The sequence below is a fragment of the Miscanthus floridulus genome, chromosome 18 (genome assembly GCF_019320115.1).
Source record: "Miscanthus floridulus cultivar M001 chromosome 18, ASM1932011v1, whole genome shotgun sequence".
In the NCBI taxonomy this organism is placed as follows: domain Eukaryota; kingdom Viridiplantae; phylum Streptophyta; class Magnoliopsida; order Poales; family Poaceae; genus Miscanthus; species Miscanthus floridulus.
The window spans coordinates 104,797,862-104,813,191 of NC_089597.1; the positions used below are offsets into that span (position 1 = coordinate 104,797,862).

At 44.4% G+C, this 15,330-nt stretch overlaps 2 protein-coding genes across 6 annotated transcripts; both read right to left on the reverse strand.

Moving 5' to 3' along the window:
- Positions 1–3,055: 3,055 nt before the first annotated feature.
- Positions 3,056–8,588, reverse strand: LOC136519800 (nudix hydrolase 2-like). 5 transcript variants are annotated; one of them, XM_066513166.1, is made up of 10 exons: positions 8,310–8,588; positions 8,136–8,202; positions 5,402–5,622; positions 4,877–4,942; positions 4,435–4,572; positions 4,182–4,259; positions 4,041–4,091; positions 3,900–3,934; positions 3,460–3,568; positions 3,056–3,330 (listed from the first exon to the last, which is right to left on the reverse strand). In XM_066513166.1, exons 3-10 carry the CDS (start codon positions 5,585–5,587, stop codon positions 3,133–3,135), a joined length of 861 nt encoding a protein of 286 aa, XP_066369263.1. In that variant the 5' UTR covers positions 5,588–5,622; positions 8,136–8,202; positions 8,310–8,588; the 3' UTR covers positions 3,056–3,132. The 5 variants fall into 5 exon arrangements, with proteins under 5 accessions (XP_066369263.1, XP_066369265.1, XP_066369264.1 ...); XM_066513168.1 differs by lacking the exons at positions 8,136–8,202; positions 8,310–8,588 and adding an exon at positions 6,320–6,674; XM_066513167.1 differs by lacking the exons at positions 8,136–8,202; positions 8,310–8,588 and adding an exon at positions 5,820–5,968.
- Positions 8,589–8,717: 129 nt separating this feature from the next.
- LOC136519799 (protein STRUBBELIG-RECEPTOR FAMILY 8-like) lies at positions 8,718–14,928 on the reverse strand. Its single transcript, XM_066513164.1, has 16 exons — positions 14,387–14,928; positions 14,124–14,256; positions 13,338–13,409; positions 13,192–13,257; positions 13,048–13,119; positions 12,885–12,956; positions 12,073–12,144; positions 11,932–11,997; positions 11,770–11,835; positions 11,377–11,681; positions 10,802–11,061; positions 10,240–10,511; positions 10,005–10,140; positions 9,744–9,883; positions 9,440–9,596; positions 8,718–9,190 (listed from the first exon to the last, which is right to left on the reverse strand). The coding sequence occupies exons 1-16, from the start codon at positions 14,475–14,477 to the stop codon at positions 9,047–9,049; spliced, it is 2,124 nt and encodes a 707-aa protein (XP_066369261.1). The 5' UTR covers positions 14,478–14,928; the 3' UTR covers positions 8,718–9,046.
- Positions 14,929–15,330: the final 402 nt, after the last annotated feature.

Here is a 15,330-nt window from a genome sequence, read left to right on the forward strand (position 1 = left end):
CCTAAGGCCTTCAAGTCATTTACAATCACTTGCAACCGATGGAACATTTCCAGAATGCTCTCATCTTCCTTTATTTTGAAGCTTGTCAACTTATCCTTGAGAATGTACAACTTAGCACTCTTCACCGCCGGTGTGCCCTCATATGTTTCCTCCAATCTCCTTCACACCTCATTTGCTCTTTCACAATCCTTGATTTGCTCAAACACCTTGGAATCAATTGCATTGTATATGGTGTTGAGAGCCATTGTATTGCATTGCTTGTTGGTCTTGTCTTGGTTGGTGGGGTCATCGGGATCAATGATAGCATAGTCATTCTCGATCACCTCCCATACTTGATCATTGATTAAACCAAGATACATCCTCATCTTTCTCTTCCAATAATCATAGCATGTGCCATCAAAGAACGGTGGTTTGCCCTCCACATGGTTGAACACAACTTGAGCCATAATTTGACACTGAGATTGTTAAGCCTTCAATCAAACGGTGACTACGGCTCCGATACCACTTGAAAGGTCCTAATATGGCTAGAGGGGGGGTGAATAGCCTATTTAAAAATCTACAAATCAACTAGAGCAATTTGATTAGTATGACAAATAGTGAAATACAAACTTGCTCTAGCTCTACAAAGGTTGCAAGCCACCTATCCAACAATTCTTGTTGCAATGATTACTAGGCACACAACTTGCAATGTTACTACTCACTAAGAGCTCTTAAACTTGCTACTCTAAAGAGCTCCACTAGATGAACTTAAAATAACAAAGTAAGCTCTCAATTTTAATTACACTAAAGAGCTTGCCACAACTAGTTTGCAAGAATATAAATGAGTGAGTAGGGTGATTATACCGTCGTGTAGAGGAGTGAACCAATCACAAGATGAATACTAAATCAAACACTGAGAGAATACCAAAGGGCAAGAGACAACCAATTTTTCTCTCGAGGTTCACGTGCTTGCCTGCACGCTAGTCCTCATTGTGTCGACCAACACTTGGTGGTTCAGTGGCTAAGAGGTGTTGCACGAACCTCGTCCACACAATCAGACACTGCAAGAACCTACCCACTAGTGAGGTAACTCAATGACACGAGCAATCCACTAGAGTTACCTTTCATCTCTCCGTCGGGGAAGGCACAAGACCCCTCACAATCACCATGATCGGAGCCGAAGACAATCACCAACCTCCGCTCAACGATCCTCGCTGCTCCAAGCCGTCTAGGTGGCGGCAACCACCAAGAGTAACAAGTGAATCCCGCAGCGAAACACGAATGTCAAGTGCCACTAGATGCAATCACTCAAGCAATGCACTTGGATTCTCTCCCAATCTCACAATGATAATGAAACAATGATGGAGATGAGTGGGAGGGTTTTGGCTAAGCTCACAAGGTTGCTATGTTAATACAAATGGTCAAGAGAGTGAGCTTGAGCCAGCCATAGGGCTTAAATAGAAGCCCCCCACACAAAATAGAACCGTTGTACCCCTTCACTGGGCACAACACGGGATGACCGGACGCTCCGGTCAGTTCGACCGGCAGGACCCCAACATCCGGTCGCCCGATGCTTGCCATGTGTCATCGGCTTCAAACACCGATAGCTCAATCTCAACGGTTAAGTGATGACCGGACGCGTTAGTTAGAAAGTGACCGAACACAAGACCCCAGCGTCCGATCGTTTCCAGTAAGGTTCCAAACATGAAATTTCACGACCGGACACGTCCGGTCATGCTCGACCGGACTCACCCGGCGTCCGGTCACTCAACGTTTCTTCTGTGCGCCTCACGTCAGCGTACGTCAGCACTGACCGGACGCACCCAGCCAGCGTCTGGTCACTCTTCGCGCCAGCGTCCGGTCACAAGACCGTGACGCGTGTTTACTGCTGCTACTGACCGGACTCTGAACCCAGCGTTCGATCACTCTGTGAACCCCTGTCTTTTCTGTATAGGGCGTCGGTGCCACCGTCGGACTGTCCGCACTCTACGGGCGGACACTCCACCGGTGAAGTTTCTAACCCTTGCTACGGGCTGACATTCCGCATATGAAATGAGTTAGAGCATCTAGTGACACTTTGATAACCGCATTCCGATACGAGTTTCACTCCTCTTAATAGTACGGCTATCTAACCTAAATGTGATCACACTTGCTAAGTGTTTTGATCACGGAAACAAAATGACTCCTACTATTTATACCTTTGCCTTAGCCTTTTGTTTTTCTCTTTCTTCTTTTCCAAGTTAAGCGTTTGATCATCACCATGCCATCACCATCGTCATGATCTTCGCCATTGCTTCACCACTTGGAGTAGTGTTACCTATCTCATAATTACTTTGATAAACTAGGTTAGCACTTAGGGTTTCATCAATTAACCAAAACCAAACTAGAGCTTTCAGCATGCTCGTCCTCAGCCGCTCATCCCGGCTCCTGAGTGCCGCCCGCGCGGAGAGAGAGAGGGGTCAGGGGAAGGACCGGCAGGCGTAAGAGACGGGGGCGGAGTGTGTGCGTGGGGCGGGGCGAAGGCGGACAGAGACGGGGGCGGGCTGCACGGCCGTCCGAGCGCTAGCCACACCGAATTTTAAAACGAGAGTTGCATCCACCGGTTCAACACAAACCAAACAAAAACCTCCTGTGTTAAGTCTAACCAGCGTTTTTCATATATTTTTTTTTTCTAGATCTTCATATATTTTTTTTCCATATCCCATTTTCATTAAAGCATAACGGAAATCCCAATGTTTGAGCAGGAAGTGAGAGAAAGATAAATAAAAATCGTGGCAAAGCTTTTACTGTCTTTCTAAAAAAAAGAGAGAGAGAAAGATAACAGAAGCATCCGAACATCTAGATCGAAACTAACCGGAACAAAAGCACTTCAGCGTTTTTTATATATATAAAGGAAGCCAGCGTTTTATTATGTATGTAGACCTACAAATACAAATCCATAAGTACAACAGTTTCAGCTGTACTTTTGGATTGCGATACTCTTTTGACACACAGACGTATAGCAGACGACATATGGTCAAAAATCACAAGTGCCCGATGCCCCAAGCTACCAATTTGTGAACAAAATAACCAAGTATGAAGGACTTAGCTCGCTTTCACATACCAAAAGTGAAATTTCACTATCTTGAATTCACTGTCTCATTACATATTACTCTATCCTGAGGCCCTGTCGAGGTCCCTCCGGTTCATGTAAAATAAGGACAATTTGTCTGTAAATGCTGATTTTATGGAGATTGGCGAAAACCCTGCATATTCCTTGTCAACTTTAGCCAGGCCTACTTCGAGGATGTACTTCACAAGCTCATGTTTCTGGAGAAATGGTTGCGCTGCAAATTCCTCTATTGGCATCCACTGCAATGGAGAAGTGCAGTATCAAAGCATTTGGTCAAATGGTGCTTGAGTTGGAAGGACTGAAGTAAACTTTTAATATTATGGGGGTTTTCTGTTTGAAATAAACATTAAAATGTTGGTTCCAAGTACCTGGCATGCCTCTATTTCGGAGTCTTGCTTCGTAATGTCATATGAAAGTGGTTTAAGCAGGCACATGAAAAATAGATCCGATTTATCAAAAAACGATTTGTGGCTCTGCCTGCAAATGATGGAGAGATGTTTTATTTCAAACTAAACACTGTCATAACAATAGATTGCGTCAAGAGAATGAAAAAAAGAAAGGCAAACAGGTCTTAGGAAAAATTCATAATGAACAGAAATGGAAAACACTGCCATTTTTTTTTTTCCTTTTTTGGTTCTCTAGTTATGAATTAAAAATGTGTGCACATATTTTGTTGCACAATACATCTCTTTTTTTGGTGTTGTTGGTATATTCCGCAAATGGGCAATAAAGCTAAGTGTGACAAGATAGTTGGTAAATCAGTACTAGATAAATACAGGAAGAACTGGGACTAGAATCCAGTCGTTACCTGAAGGCCAGGACTTCAACAAATTCTGCATCAATCTGAGATATGATCCAGAAAGGAAAAAAGAATGAGCAACCAATGGCAGCATTTAATCAAACTAGTCTATTGGAAACAACTTGGGCTTCTGTTCACACTAGTACATACCCCTGTCTCTTCTTTTACTTCTCTTACGGCTCCAACATTAATATCTTCCCCCTGTATATATACCAATATCTTGTGAATTATAATAGGACAAGTTGGTAAAGAATATACTTAATATATCTACATGTTCAGTGGAGAATTTACCGGTTCAACTACACCAGTTGGAAATTTCCACACACCTAGGCCTCGAAGCACACCACTCTTTTCTTGTACAGCCAAGATCTGCAAAAAACAGGAATTTCAGGGTATGGAGGATAAAAGCTTTATCTATGGATAATGCCTAACAGAATGTCCTGTGTCATAACTCATAACGATTGATATATGCTTTAGAGTTCGTAAAGGAGGTAACAGAACAATAACAAGCTAAATCCTAAAAATTATCACATTCATTTTTTACCTCTCTCTTGTCATTCATTATAAAAGCTCCAACACTAACGCGGTGGGTTGCGTTTACTGGTAGTGTATGTGTTGTATTTGGAAGCCAGTATGCAAGCATCAAGTAAGTTTCCTCTGCATGATGGTACCAGAAACCTTCCTACATACACAATGAGGTAAAAACATTTTTCAGAGACAAACTCAATATGAATCCTTCCATACTGTTAGACTATACTACACAGTATGATCATTTCCAACTATTTCTCCTGAAAAGACAAAAGGTCATCGAAAAGACATAGTTAGCAAACTGTGAGCGTTGCCACTACCAACTACTATCAAAACAAAACAAAAATTGAATTCAGGTCATTCGAATAGTGTAATAAAATACTTCACTTTGAAATATACAAGTTACATCAAGAAACTAGTTACACTAGTATAAACATGGAAAATGTGAGTTTAATTACCTCTACAACTGGTGGAATAAGGTTGGAAAGGGTGATGGGCAATTTGATCCAGACACCTCTTATTCCCTACAATGATGAAAGAACAGTAATAAATGTAAAGCTCTTATATAAAATCCTATTTCAATGACAAGTAAGTGCAGGCTATGCATTTGTAACCTCATCTCTCCTTCTTGAGGTACCCATGAACAACTAGAATTGGTAATAATAATGTGCAAGTACAGTAATCTCCACATGTCTATATCACATGCCTTGCATATGGTTGATGGCTCCTCAAGGTTCACAGAAGATATTACAGTGTACTTAAACCTTTAAAATAGTCATTATGCGCGATACCAATTTTTTTCACCTACCAATCCTACCGTATAAAGGTGCTTCCAGGATCTTTGCAGCAAATTTCCACAGTTCAAAATTTAAATGTTGGGATGTTTACTTGGCATGCACTATATCAAATTAGAGGCCAATAGCATTTTTTGGACAAGCCATCTCAGCATGACAGGATATAACATTGATGTTGAGGGGGATCACCTGCTCCCTCCATTTCGACAGCGCTGCTTTCAAGGAAGCTGAAAACACTCCAGGGTCCATCGGGGTCGTCATCTCAATGATGACGCCTCCATGTTTGTCATGCACAAAAGGTAGGGGCTCAATATCCCCACTCTTCTCAGCCACCGACAACTCCGCGGCCACTGTTGAATTCGTGGAACTTGACATGGCTCTGTGGCCCCGTCCACCACTCCAACTTCTCCCTGCACCAAAGAAGAAAAATAAACTCATCGACTGAATTGTGCTAAAACACACATTTATGTAGCATGAGCTGATAAGTACAGCCACGCCGACGCAGACTACAAGGGGTGAACAGTGATCACGATTCCGGCTCCTAGGCCCCGTACCACGTCCAAAACGAATTGACAAGACGGACGGGGGTGTGGGAAAGCTTGCCTACTTTGAGGATGGGTTTGAAAATTGTCCCCGTCTCCTCTCTTTCACTATCCATCGTGGTCACCTTTTTCATCCATCCATCATCCACCATCCCTGTTTGATTCCTTGTGCTAGATCTAAAAAAAACCCCGCGGTATCCGGGCCCACGTCTGCTGCTCATCCGTACCATACGCCGGTACACCCGCTCCACTCTTTCCCAATTCGCGTGCGAATTCAGAGAAGCTGGTGAGCATCAGACTCGGGATTCGGCCGGATGAGCAGGACGCGCATGGAAGATTAACTCCCACATCGATGATTCGACGCACAGCACGCGCCTTCTCGCAAAGAGAGGGAGGAAGAAGGTACCGACGGATCGATCGTTGGAGGATCGGGGACGGACTTAATCCGCGAAATGCTACCCGACGCGTCGGCCGTCCGGATTGCTGGGCTTGGCCTGCGGCCAGCCTAGGGGCAGTACACAGATTGATGCTGGGTTGAGAACGTATGTATGTATTGTGTACGCACCTTCGTAGCCGAGGGGCGCGGCGCGGGGTCGAGCCAGGCGGCCGCCGAGGCCGAGGGGCCGCGCCCGGGATGGGGAGGCGGCTGAGGCGGAGGCGAGGCCTTGGTGGGCCTGGTCCCGGGCGGCGACGCGGCGGTGCGGGAGGAGGAGGCCGAGGGGCACACGCGAGCGCGTGATGATGGTGGGGAGGGAGAGCGAGAGCGAGAGCGAGGTGAAGATGGAGTGGAGGTCCGCCTGCAGGAGTGCAGCAGGTGGCACTGGCAGGAAGCAGGCAAGCTGGCAAGCGAACAGAACAGCGGCGCGGTCAAGGCCCAGGAGGAGGGTGGGAAGGGCGGTTGGTACGACGACGAGCAAGCGATGATGACCTGGCTGAGGGGAGGCAGGCCGCGGGCGCCGGGGGGACCAAAAATCATTGTGTGCCACTAAAAATCACGTAAAAGTCAATTATGTGGCACAAACAAATTACAGTTTACGGGACACCCACAACGCGTGACTCGTAAGTTAGCTCTAAGTATTTGTTTTCCATATTTTAATAGGAGAGAGAAAAATTAGCTCTCGATTAAGAGCTAAGTTTATACGCATATTCCAATAACATATGAGAAGGTCACGAGATTCTAATCATACTACGAGCCTTTTTAAAAGCTAACATTATTGGACAGGTTGGCTTAGAGCTAGTAACTGATTTTTACTGTTGTGGGTGTCCTTAGAGCAACTCCAAAAGCTTGGCTATAATTATTAGTCAAATTCTATTGTTTAGCCATTTTGTAAAATAGAAAACTTCTCAGAAAAGAAGAAGTCACCAACAGCCTTGCTATTTTATAAAATCACATAGCGAGTGTCCGTAGTTGGCTATATATGGCCAGTGAAAATCGAGGGCTTCCACCCACGTCTCTCACCGCTTTCCCAAGTCTCGGTCATTGAGAACGTGGTACGATGCCAGGTTCCGCGTCCCGGGAACGTGCGTGGATCAGTTTCGTTCCGATAGTAGGAAATCCTTTCTCAAGGAGCGTTTTGGATCGTACAACGTTCGACGATCCCCGTTCCACGAACCAATCGTTCCGGGAACTTTTGCGCGCGCACGCCTGTCTATGCACCCTGGCCACGATCACCGTCTGTCCATGCCTCGCCCTCGCCGCTGCCCGCATGCGCACACCTGCCGGTCGCTTGGCCAATGGACCGTGCTAGAGGAGCGAGAGAGGAATTTTGGGAGAAATGAATCTTTGTTTGGATAAGGTGTCGTCCGGAAGGGTAAAAAGGGAATGAAACTTGCTGGACTTTCAAGTTCCGTATGAAAATCACAACAATGATATTTGCTCGGTGATAGGAAAATCTAAATTGGTAGCCTAAATTGATACAGCAGTATTAAAGGGAGGGGAATCTATAAGTTTTAGTAGCGATTATAAATTTCGTCGCTATATCGAACGATTTGGTTTTTCTCAACAGGAGCCTGAGACTGCGATGGCCCCGATTGCCCACTAGGCTACGCCGCCACCACCCTAAGGCTACGCGTATAGGGATAGCCACCCGGGTGTACGCTACGTACGCACATGTGACAGCGGAAGGCTACGTGCATAGTAGCGTAGCTAGTCTTACGTGTGAGTGCAAGCTTGGCTGAACGGACGTGCAACCACTCTCCAGCCTACGTTTCGGCTGAAACGATCGTGGATTATAAGCCAGAAGTACTACAGATTAATTTAGTGTGAGAAAAAAATATTATTCCAGCTTATAATCCACGATCATATAAGCCGAAACGAACCGGCGTACGTGGCATGTCCACTCGGATTGAGCTATCGTAGCAGACGCGGAGATTTTATATACCTGTCGATTGTTGTGGCACGCCTGTCGAATCCTTCTTCCAACCGCTCGTCCGGTCATTTCCGCTTCCCTGAAAAAATAAGTCGAAATATTATTTCGGCTAATTTATTATGAGAGAAAAATATTATTCCGATTAAAAAACAAGCTGAAAAATATGGATTATAAGACGAACTGGACCTATCCATTCGCAGATTCGCTCCCTCGGTCACGGTCAGCACTGCTGCAGTATAAACGGACAATTTCCAGTCGAAATGACCCGAACGGTGCACGTACAGTACTCGGCAAGTCATCAGCATAGTAGTGGCGGATGGTGACCCCAGCAAAGCCCCAAGACGGATACCCCAAAGCCGTCGGCGTCGACGAATCCCCCCACGTTTGACATCGGCGCCAGCGGCTGAACTCAACACCATGGCCTGTCTGCATGGTCCATGCGTTCCATGCGATAAGCCAGAAGGCGTTGGCGGAATTGCCGCGCCGCAAATCGGAGAAGCTTGGCTTGCCCTCGCCGCGAAGCAAGGCTGCAGGACGGCGCGCAGGTCACCGTCCGCGGCTTGTCAAAGAATTTTACACATAAAAAAAGACACGTTTTTCCCCCCCTACGGAGTATATATCCGCCACTTGCAAGAGCCCACAACTATACATGACACTCACAGCTCACGAAAAGTCCCGGTACACTCCAAACGCTACCCATGTCACTCGAATGTCGTTTACAGGTAGTCGCCAAAAAAAAAGAGTCATTTACAGGTGACTAGACTAACAGAGGACAGAATAAAAACGTGCAAGGATCCAGCAGCACTCAACTCCAAAGTAACCTGACCCAGGTGCTGCCTCAGCCCCAATCTGCTTTTCTTTTGTTTAAATATATAAACTGTGCAGCGCTTTTGTAGTATACACGCAGTGTAGCTGAACCAACTTCAGAGGACGTCGGCTTCGCGGTCGGGGACCCTGTACGAGTAGCCCAGATCGTCCGAATGCCGCCGTATGATGCTCGCCCTCTGCATCAGCCGCACCAGCTGCTGCACCACCTCCGACATTGGCGGGCGGAACTCCGGCTCCGACTGCAAAAATTGGCCACACAACATCCCAATCTTAGTCCACCTCTGAAAGAGAGGGGTTTAGCTCACATGCCAGCCAAAAACTATTTTATGACTGACTTGCTGTTGTTCGACGACTGGACTCGGTGGTCGCTAACAATGATTATTATTTCAATTAAAACCGGAAACTGGTGATGCAGTGCAAGAACATACAAGGCTTTAACAAAGGAGAGAGAGATGGACTTTACGCAGCACCAACGATAAACAATGTACCTGGACGCAGATCGCGATTATGTCGGCGAAACGGGAGAGGGACTTGGCAGGGTACAGCCCATCCAGTGCCGGATCAGCCATCTTGGCAAGTAGATCGATGTCGTGGAGCTGCGGGGTTGCCCATCTGACAAGAGACTGTTCTGACCTCTCCCTGGAGCTGGAAGGCACATACAGTTATCCAAATCGCAACAAGATCAGAATGAATTGTCAGCTTGGTCTACCAGTTTCACTCACTAATACTACAAATGGCATTTCTTTAAAAAAATACTTCAAATGACAAGATCAGAAATGGCAGGCATATTACCTGTCTAGTGGTTTACGGCCGGTCAACAGCTCTAGCATCACTACTCCAAAACTGTACACATCGCTCTTTGCAGTGTATATTCCTGACATGGCGAACTCAGGGGCGCTATATCCAAAAGAGCCAACCACTTCAGCGGAAACCTGGGCATACCGGCATAACATAGCAATATCTTCTTAGCCCAAGTAGCAGCTAGAAAAAAAAAAAGCTGAAGATAACGCTTCGGAAAGAATTACCATTAACAGATAGTGCTACATTGTTTACCTCTCTCTCAGGATTTGGTGACAGAGCAGCAAGCCCACAGTCAGACAGATGTGGACTGTACTCTTCATCAAGCAGGATGTTAGATGACTTGAAGATCCTATGTACCACAGGTGGCAGGCACACCTCATGCAGGTACCTAGAAAATTAGATGTTACATGTAGTATAATGAATACCAGAATAACATAGCCTTCTCATGGAATGAAAATATCAGATTTTCTTGAATAACATAACATACTCTAAAGCGCGAGCGGTGCCTAGCGCTATCCTTATGCGGGTGTTCCATGTGAGTTTCTTGCTCATCCCATCAGAGAAGTGCAGTATATCATGTAGTGTTCCGTTTCCAATGTACTCATACACAAGAAGCCTTTGTCCATGCTCAACACAATAGCCTGTAAGGGGCACAATGTTTGGGTGCCTGAGCCGAGAAATGTTCGAGACAACCTCGAGAAAATTATCTTCTTCATACAGAGACAGAGAAGCACTGTCTATCTTCTTCACGGCAAGTACCTGCCATCACATTTACAGGCAAGATTTAGTTTCAGAATCATAACGAAACAAAACAAACTAATAATTAATTGACATAAGCAATGCTATGTCAACATTATTTTTTATATATATTTGACTGTGTGTTGTTGATAATGCAATAAAAAGGTAAAAATGATCTAAACAGTCAAATATGGAAACTAAACCTGACCAAGTCACAGAGTTTCACCATTGTATCAGATATAAGGAACATGGGATACAAATGGCACAGCTCAAAATTTTCAATTAGGTCAAATATTCAAATATCCTATTACCTTCCCATTAGGAAAATCAGCCTTGTAAACACGACCAAGTGAACCCTCGCCTAGGAGAGTGTCTTGACAGAAGCTATTCGTAGCAACTTGGAGAGCAGCAACTGTATATGATTTCACTGTCACAGGAACCTTTGGCTTTTTGGCAGTAGAACCATTTGTACCATGCACTCTGTCCGGAGTCATCTTTCCAGCAGGTTGGAGATCTGAAGTTGCTACCACAGCATTTTCATGGTTGTTGTTCAGGACTTCCCTATTAGATGCTGCAGCAACGAAACACCAAGAAATGTAAAAATATGGAGCAGCAACAATTTACCAATTCAAGCCAGACCTACCTTAGCTGTTTTATTTTTACTCTTTTCTTATTAAAAATTATGACAACAGCAAAATCGTGAGCTGCTGATCCATTTTGCTTACCTCACTAAATTACTAGATCCTGTGGTTTTAGTAATTTATTTTTAGTGTTCCCGATTCAGAGCATATCACAATTCTGATCTGATGAATTATGAATCACTAGCTGATAATAAATGCTGGTACGGTAGTAGAACACTACAGTGCAGAAAGAAATAGGACCATACCTGTTTCTATGTTTACTGCAAGAGAACCCACAATATCTTTTGGTTCACTGCTTGCATCATCATTTCTTTTTCGTGCATTGTGAAGGCAGAACACCAACACGAAAAGAACACATGAGGCAGCAGCTATTGAGCCAACCGCTATGCCTATAAGAGGACCTGTTTGCATCTTCTTGTCGTCTTGATCAATAGGAGTCTCTGGGATAGTTGGAGCACTAATAGGTCCTTGAGGATCGTTTGGCTGATCATGTGGCTTCAGAGTTGGTGGTGGGGAGGCAGGCATATTGACAAATGAGTTTCCTCCAACTCTGTGGTTGCAATTGCACCAACACATCAGCATGTATGTACTTGATGATTAAAATACAAAAGACAAAAGTAAAGCATACTTGTGCATACATTAAATTTGCAATTGAGCTGAATCCTTGAGGTATCATGCCGCTGAAATTGTTGTTTGCAATATTTCTGTTTGAAGGTTGATCATAATACATAACAAATTATCAGATAAAACTTCATGAAAGGAAAATTAGCAGTCATATCAATATGTGGGAAGCTACTTACAGTGTTGAAAGGCTTATGTTGCTGAGGACATCAACTGTGCCTGATAGTTGATTATTTTGCATATAACTGCATAGCAGGCAAGAAGAAACCAATCAGAACCATGAAACAGAAATACAAATGGGGGAAAATCTGAATACTTACAGGCTAGAAAGTTTTGACAGAGAGCCCACTGAGAAAGGAAGATTCCCCGTCAGGTTGTTGAAAGATACGTCTCTGTAAGGATTTTAATTAGCATAAGTTGAATTCATAGGGTTTAAGAGCAGCTAATCTTATATTGTATTAACACTAATAAAATTATCATCATCCTCACTTGAAAATGGATACTCCTTCCAGTCAAAATAAGTCACCCTAGGATCCATGCATCAAACTATTTTAATTTTCACCAATAATGTCTATATGATTGTTAGATTGTCCACATGAAAATGGTATCAGTAAATTTTCTTGAAAAAAACTCTTTTTATAGATTCAACAGATACCTCCTATGATTGGAAATAGAATTCCATCTAGCTTTGTCCTAAGTCAAACTAGTTTGACTTTGACCATCAATTATCCAAAAATTTATATAGATTTACAACACAAGATTGTCATTACTAGATTCATTATAAAAACTAGTTTTATAATATGGTTCTCCTCTTAGTGAAATAAGCGTTCAGGCGTGTTCGTTCTATAATATAAATACATTTTCATTTCAGATAATATTGTTAGTCAGAGTCTTTTATTTTTAACTTAAGACAGACGTAGATGGGCTTACATTTGTGATCAAAAGAAGTATGTTACAATTTTATTGGTGGCAATGTTATATTTTGAATATTGTTTTTGTGCTCAAAATTACACTTATTTTCTAATGAAGAGGACATTCAATACTGAAATAGTATGTGCATGATTAATAATTTCGACCACACAATATTCAAGTCAAGTTTGCATACGAAAACAAATGGCTCAGTAGGCCTTACAGTTCTGAAAGTGAATTGAGGCTTCCAAATAGTTCACCAATTTCCTGAAATAACGAGTTGTGGCTGAGATTGCTGCACACAGTGGTTCATTGCGGTTTAGATTGTGTTAACTAAAAAGATCATCACAGAACGAATTACATCTTTGCAATGGACAGCAACTTACAGGTACTCAAGTGAAACCAAGTTGGATATAGAGTACGGAAGATTACCCGAGAAGTTATTTTTTGCCAAATTCCTGCATTCGCTTTGAATCAAATTTCAAGAATCAAATAGCATGAATAAACATGTACAGGTTGGGAGGCATTACAGATAGGTAAGGTTTGATGGCAACTGGTAAGGAATTGCATCATGCAAGTAGTTGTTGCTTAAGTCCCTGCAAGTTTAGAAACCGAAGATATAAATTACGAAAAGGACACGAAAACTGAACAACTATAATCAAGTGTTAGCTCCTACATTGTTTTCAGAGCCTGTAGACTTGACAATTGATAACCAAGAGTACCATTCAGCTCCATACCAGAAAGCTTGCTGCAAAGCGTGGAAAGAGACAGAATACTTCAGTTAACAGGTAAATTCATATAGCCGTGATTGTAAACAGAAAAATGAAAATGATAAGGTCCACATGCATTTTGAAGGAAATATTTCTACTCTGCAAACTTTATCTGTATACTAAACCAGATTTGAATAGCTTAACAAATAACAACACATATGTCAAGATACTGTCAAGGGCAATTTTGGTTAAAAAAAACTATGAATTTCAGTTACAAAATTATGCGGAACAACATTTACTCTCTTACCGGAGCATAACAACACAATGTATGACCATATCTCTCATCATAGCAAGCATGAAAAAGCAGTGCGTTATATCTATATATTATCTCCAGGACCAGTACAGTGTGCTGATCGTTATTATAATATGCGTTTGGCCATAACAGCAGTGGTGACCCATTTTTTTGGTGGAAAAGCAGGGCAGCAGCAGCAGTGGATGGATGTACTTGTAAATGCTAGGCACCACTAACAAACTTTTCAGCAAGCAGCATGAGAAAAAAGGTTCAGATAATTCATCAGAGACTTTCTGTGCCCCCTTTTTTTAAGGAGCCGGAGTGAAGTGGGGGGAAGAAAGAGTAAACACCGACGTTTCCTAGAATCACGGCTCAATGTGACAGACTGAATATCTTGTCGTTTTCATCGCTAGAAAGTCTAGATTTGGTGCGTGAGAAACTGAGAATCTCTTCTACATACATTGAGGTGACGGCGGAGCCCGAGCAGGAGACACCCGTCCACGCGGCGCCGCAGGGGTCGCCGCCGCTGGCGGACCATCCGGTGAGCTGCGCCGGGCTGTTCCAGGAGCTGTAGAGATTCCCCAAGGCCGCAACTGCATGCAAGAACAACCAGAGCACCGATCACACTTCACACAGGCATAGCTTAGCTGCTGAAACACATTTCAGGAAACCAAGAACGCCGAGCCCGGGTAAGGCGGTGCGGTCTTGCTAAAACTGCATTACCATCGCCGGCGTCGGTGTCGGCTTCCGCCACCGCCACAAGCGCGACGAGGAGGAGGAGGCCGGCCGCCGGCGTCGCAGTTCTTGACTTCATCCTGCCTGCCTACTATCGCTCTATCTGAAAAATCTCTTCCGGCTGCAGTGCTCCTCTACACGGCCAAGGCGATGCTCACCATGGGCAGCACCTCCCCCTCCCCCTGCTCCACAGCTTTATCTATCATCCATCCATCAGCGACAGCTCAGACACACGCGCGAGGCCTGGGAAGAAGCGGTCGCTTGCTTGCTTCAGGCAGCCGAGGGAATGCAGTGTGGTGTCGGCAAAGCTTAATTCCTCTCTCTCTCTCTCTCTCTGCTGTGCCGCTGGCCGCAGTGTGTGTGTGTGTGTGTGGTGTGGGTACAGCGTGGGTTCCGGGTTCCGGGCGGGTGTATGTAAATGCAACTGGGAGAATGGAGAGGACGGACGGCGTGATTGTCACTACTACCAAATGTGGAGTGCGACCGGGGTCTCGCATCGCTGCTCGTGCATGGATGCGCTGCTGCTGAGGACGGACGATGGCGAGCTCTAAACAACTCGAAAAAGTGGGCGATCGGATTGACGGGTGCCGGATTATTGATTATTCGTTGGGTGGAACATCAGAAAAACCATTAGTCAAGCATGCTGGGTCCGCTCTAGGAGGCTCCAGCACCCCAAAAAGGTTGGTTCATGTTCATCATGGGGGGCAAAGACAAACCGACACCTCTTCGTCTTCGCAGGCAGCGGATAGCTGATACGAACGAACGAACAGGCGAACGCAGTTAATCCTGGCTAGCAGTACAGGTAGTGTACGTTCAAACGTCTAGTTGCTGTCTAAAAGATCCAGATGAGTTTGACTCCACCTCACCTTGTGGAACATGTTGGTACTGCACTTGAGTACTCCCTTCTACGGAGTACTCCTGCATAATACAAA

Excerpts from the sequence above, each read along its gene's own strand:
- LOC136519799 (XM_066513164.1), bottom strand. The coding sequence starts at position 14,477 with ATGAAGTCAAGAACTGCGACGCCGGCGGCCGGCCTCCTCCTCCTCGTC. Across the intron at positions 13,258-13,337 it reads CTACAGGCTCTGAAAACAAT|GGACTTAAGCAACAACTACT; the intron begins GTAGGAGCTAAC and ends CTAAACTTGCAG. Across the intron at positions 10,141-10,239 it reads GGCACCGCTCGCGCTTTAGA|GTACCTGCATGAGGTGTGCC; the intron begins GTATGTTATGTT and ends CTAATTTTCTAG.
- LOC136519800 (XM_066513165.1), bottom strand. The coding sequence starts at position 5,906 with ATGGTGGATGATGGATGGATGAAAAAGGTGACCACGATGGATAGTGAA. Across the intron at positions 4,573-4,876 it reads TTATTCCACCAGTTGTAGAG|GAAGGTTTCTGGTACCATCA; the intron begins GTAATTAAACTC and ends TTGTGTATGTAG. Across the intron at positions 4,260-4,434 it reads TAATGAATGACAAGAGAGAG|ATCTTGGCTGTACAAGAAAA; the intron begins GTAAAAAATGAA and ends TGTTTTTTGCAG.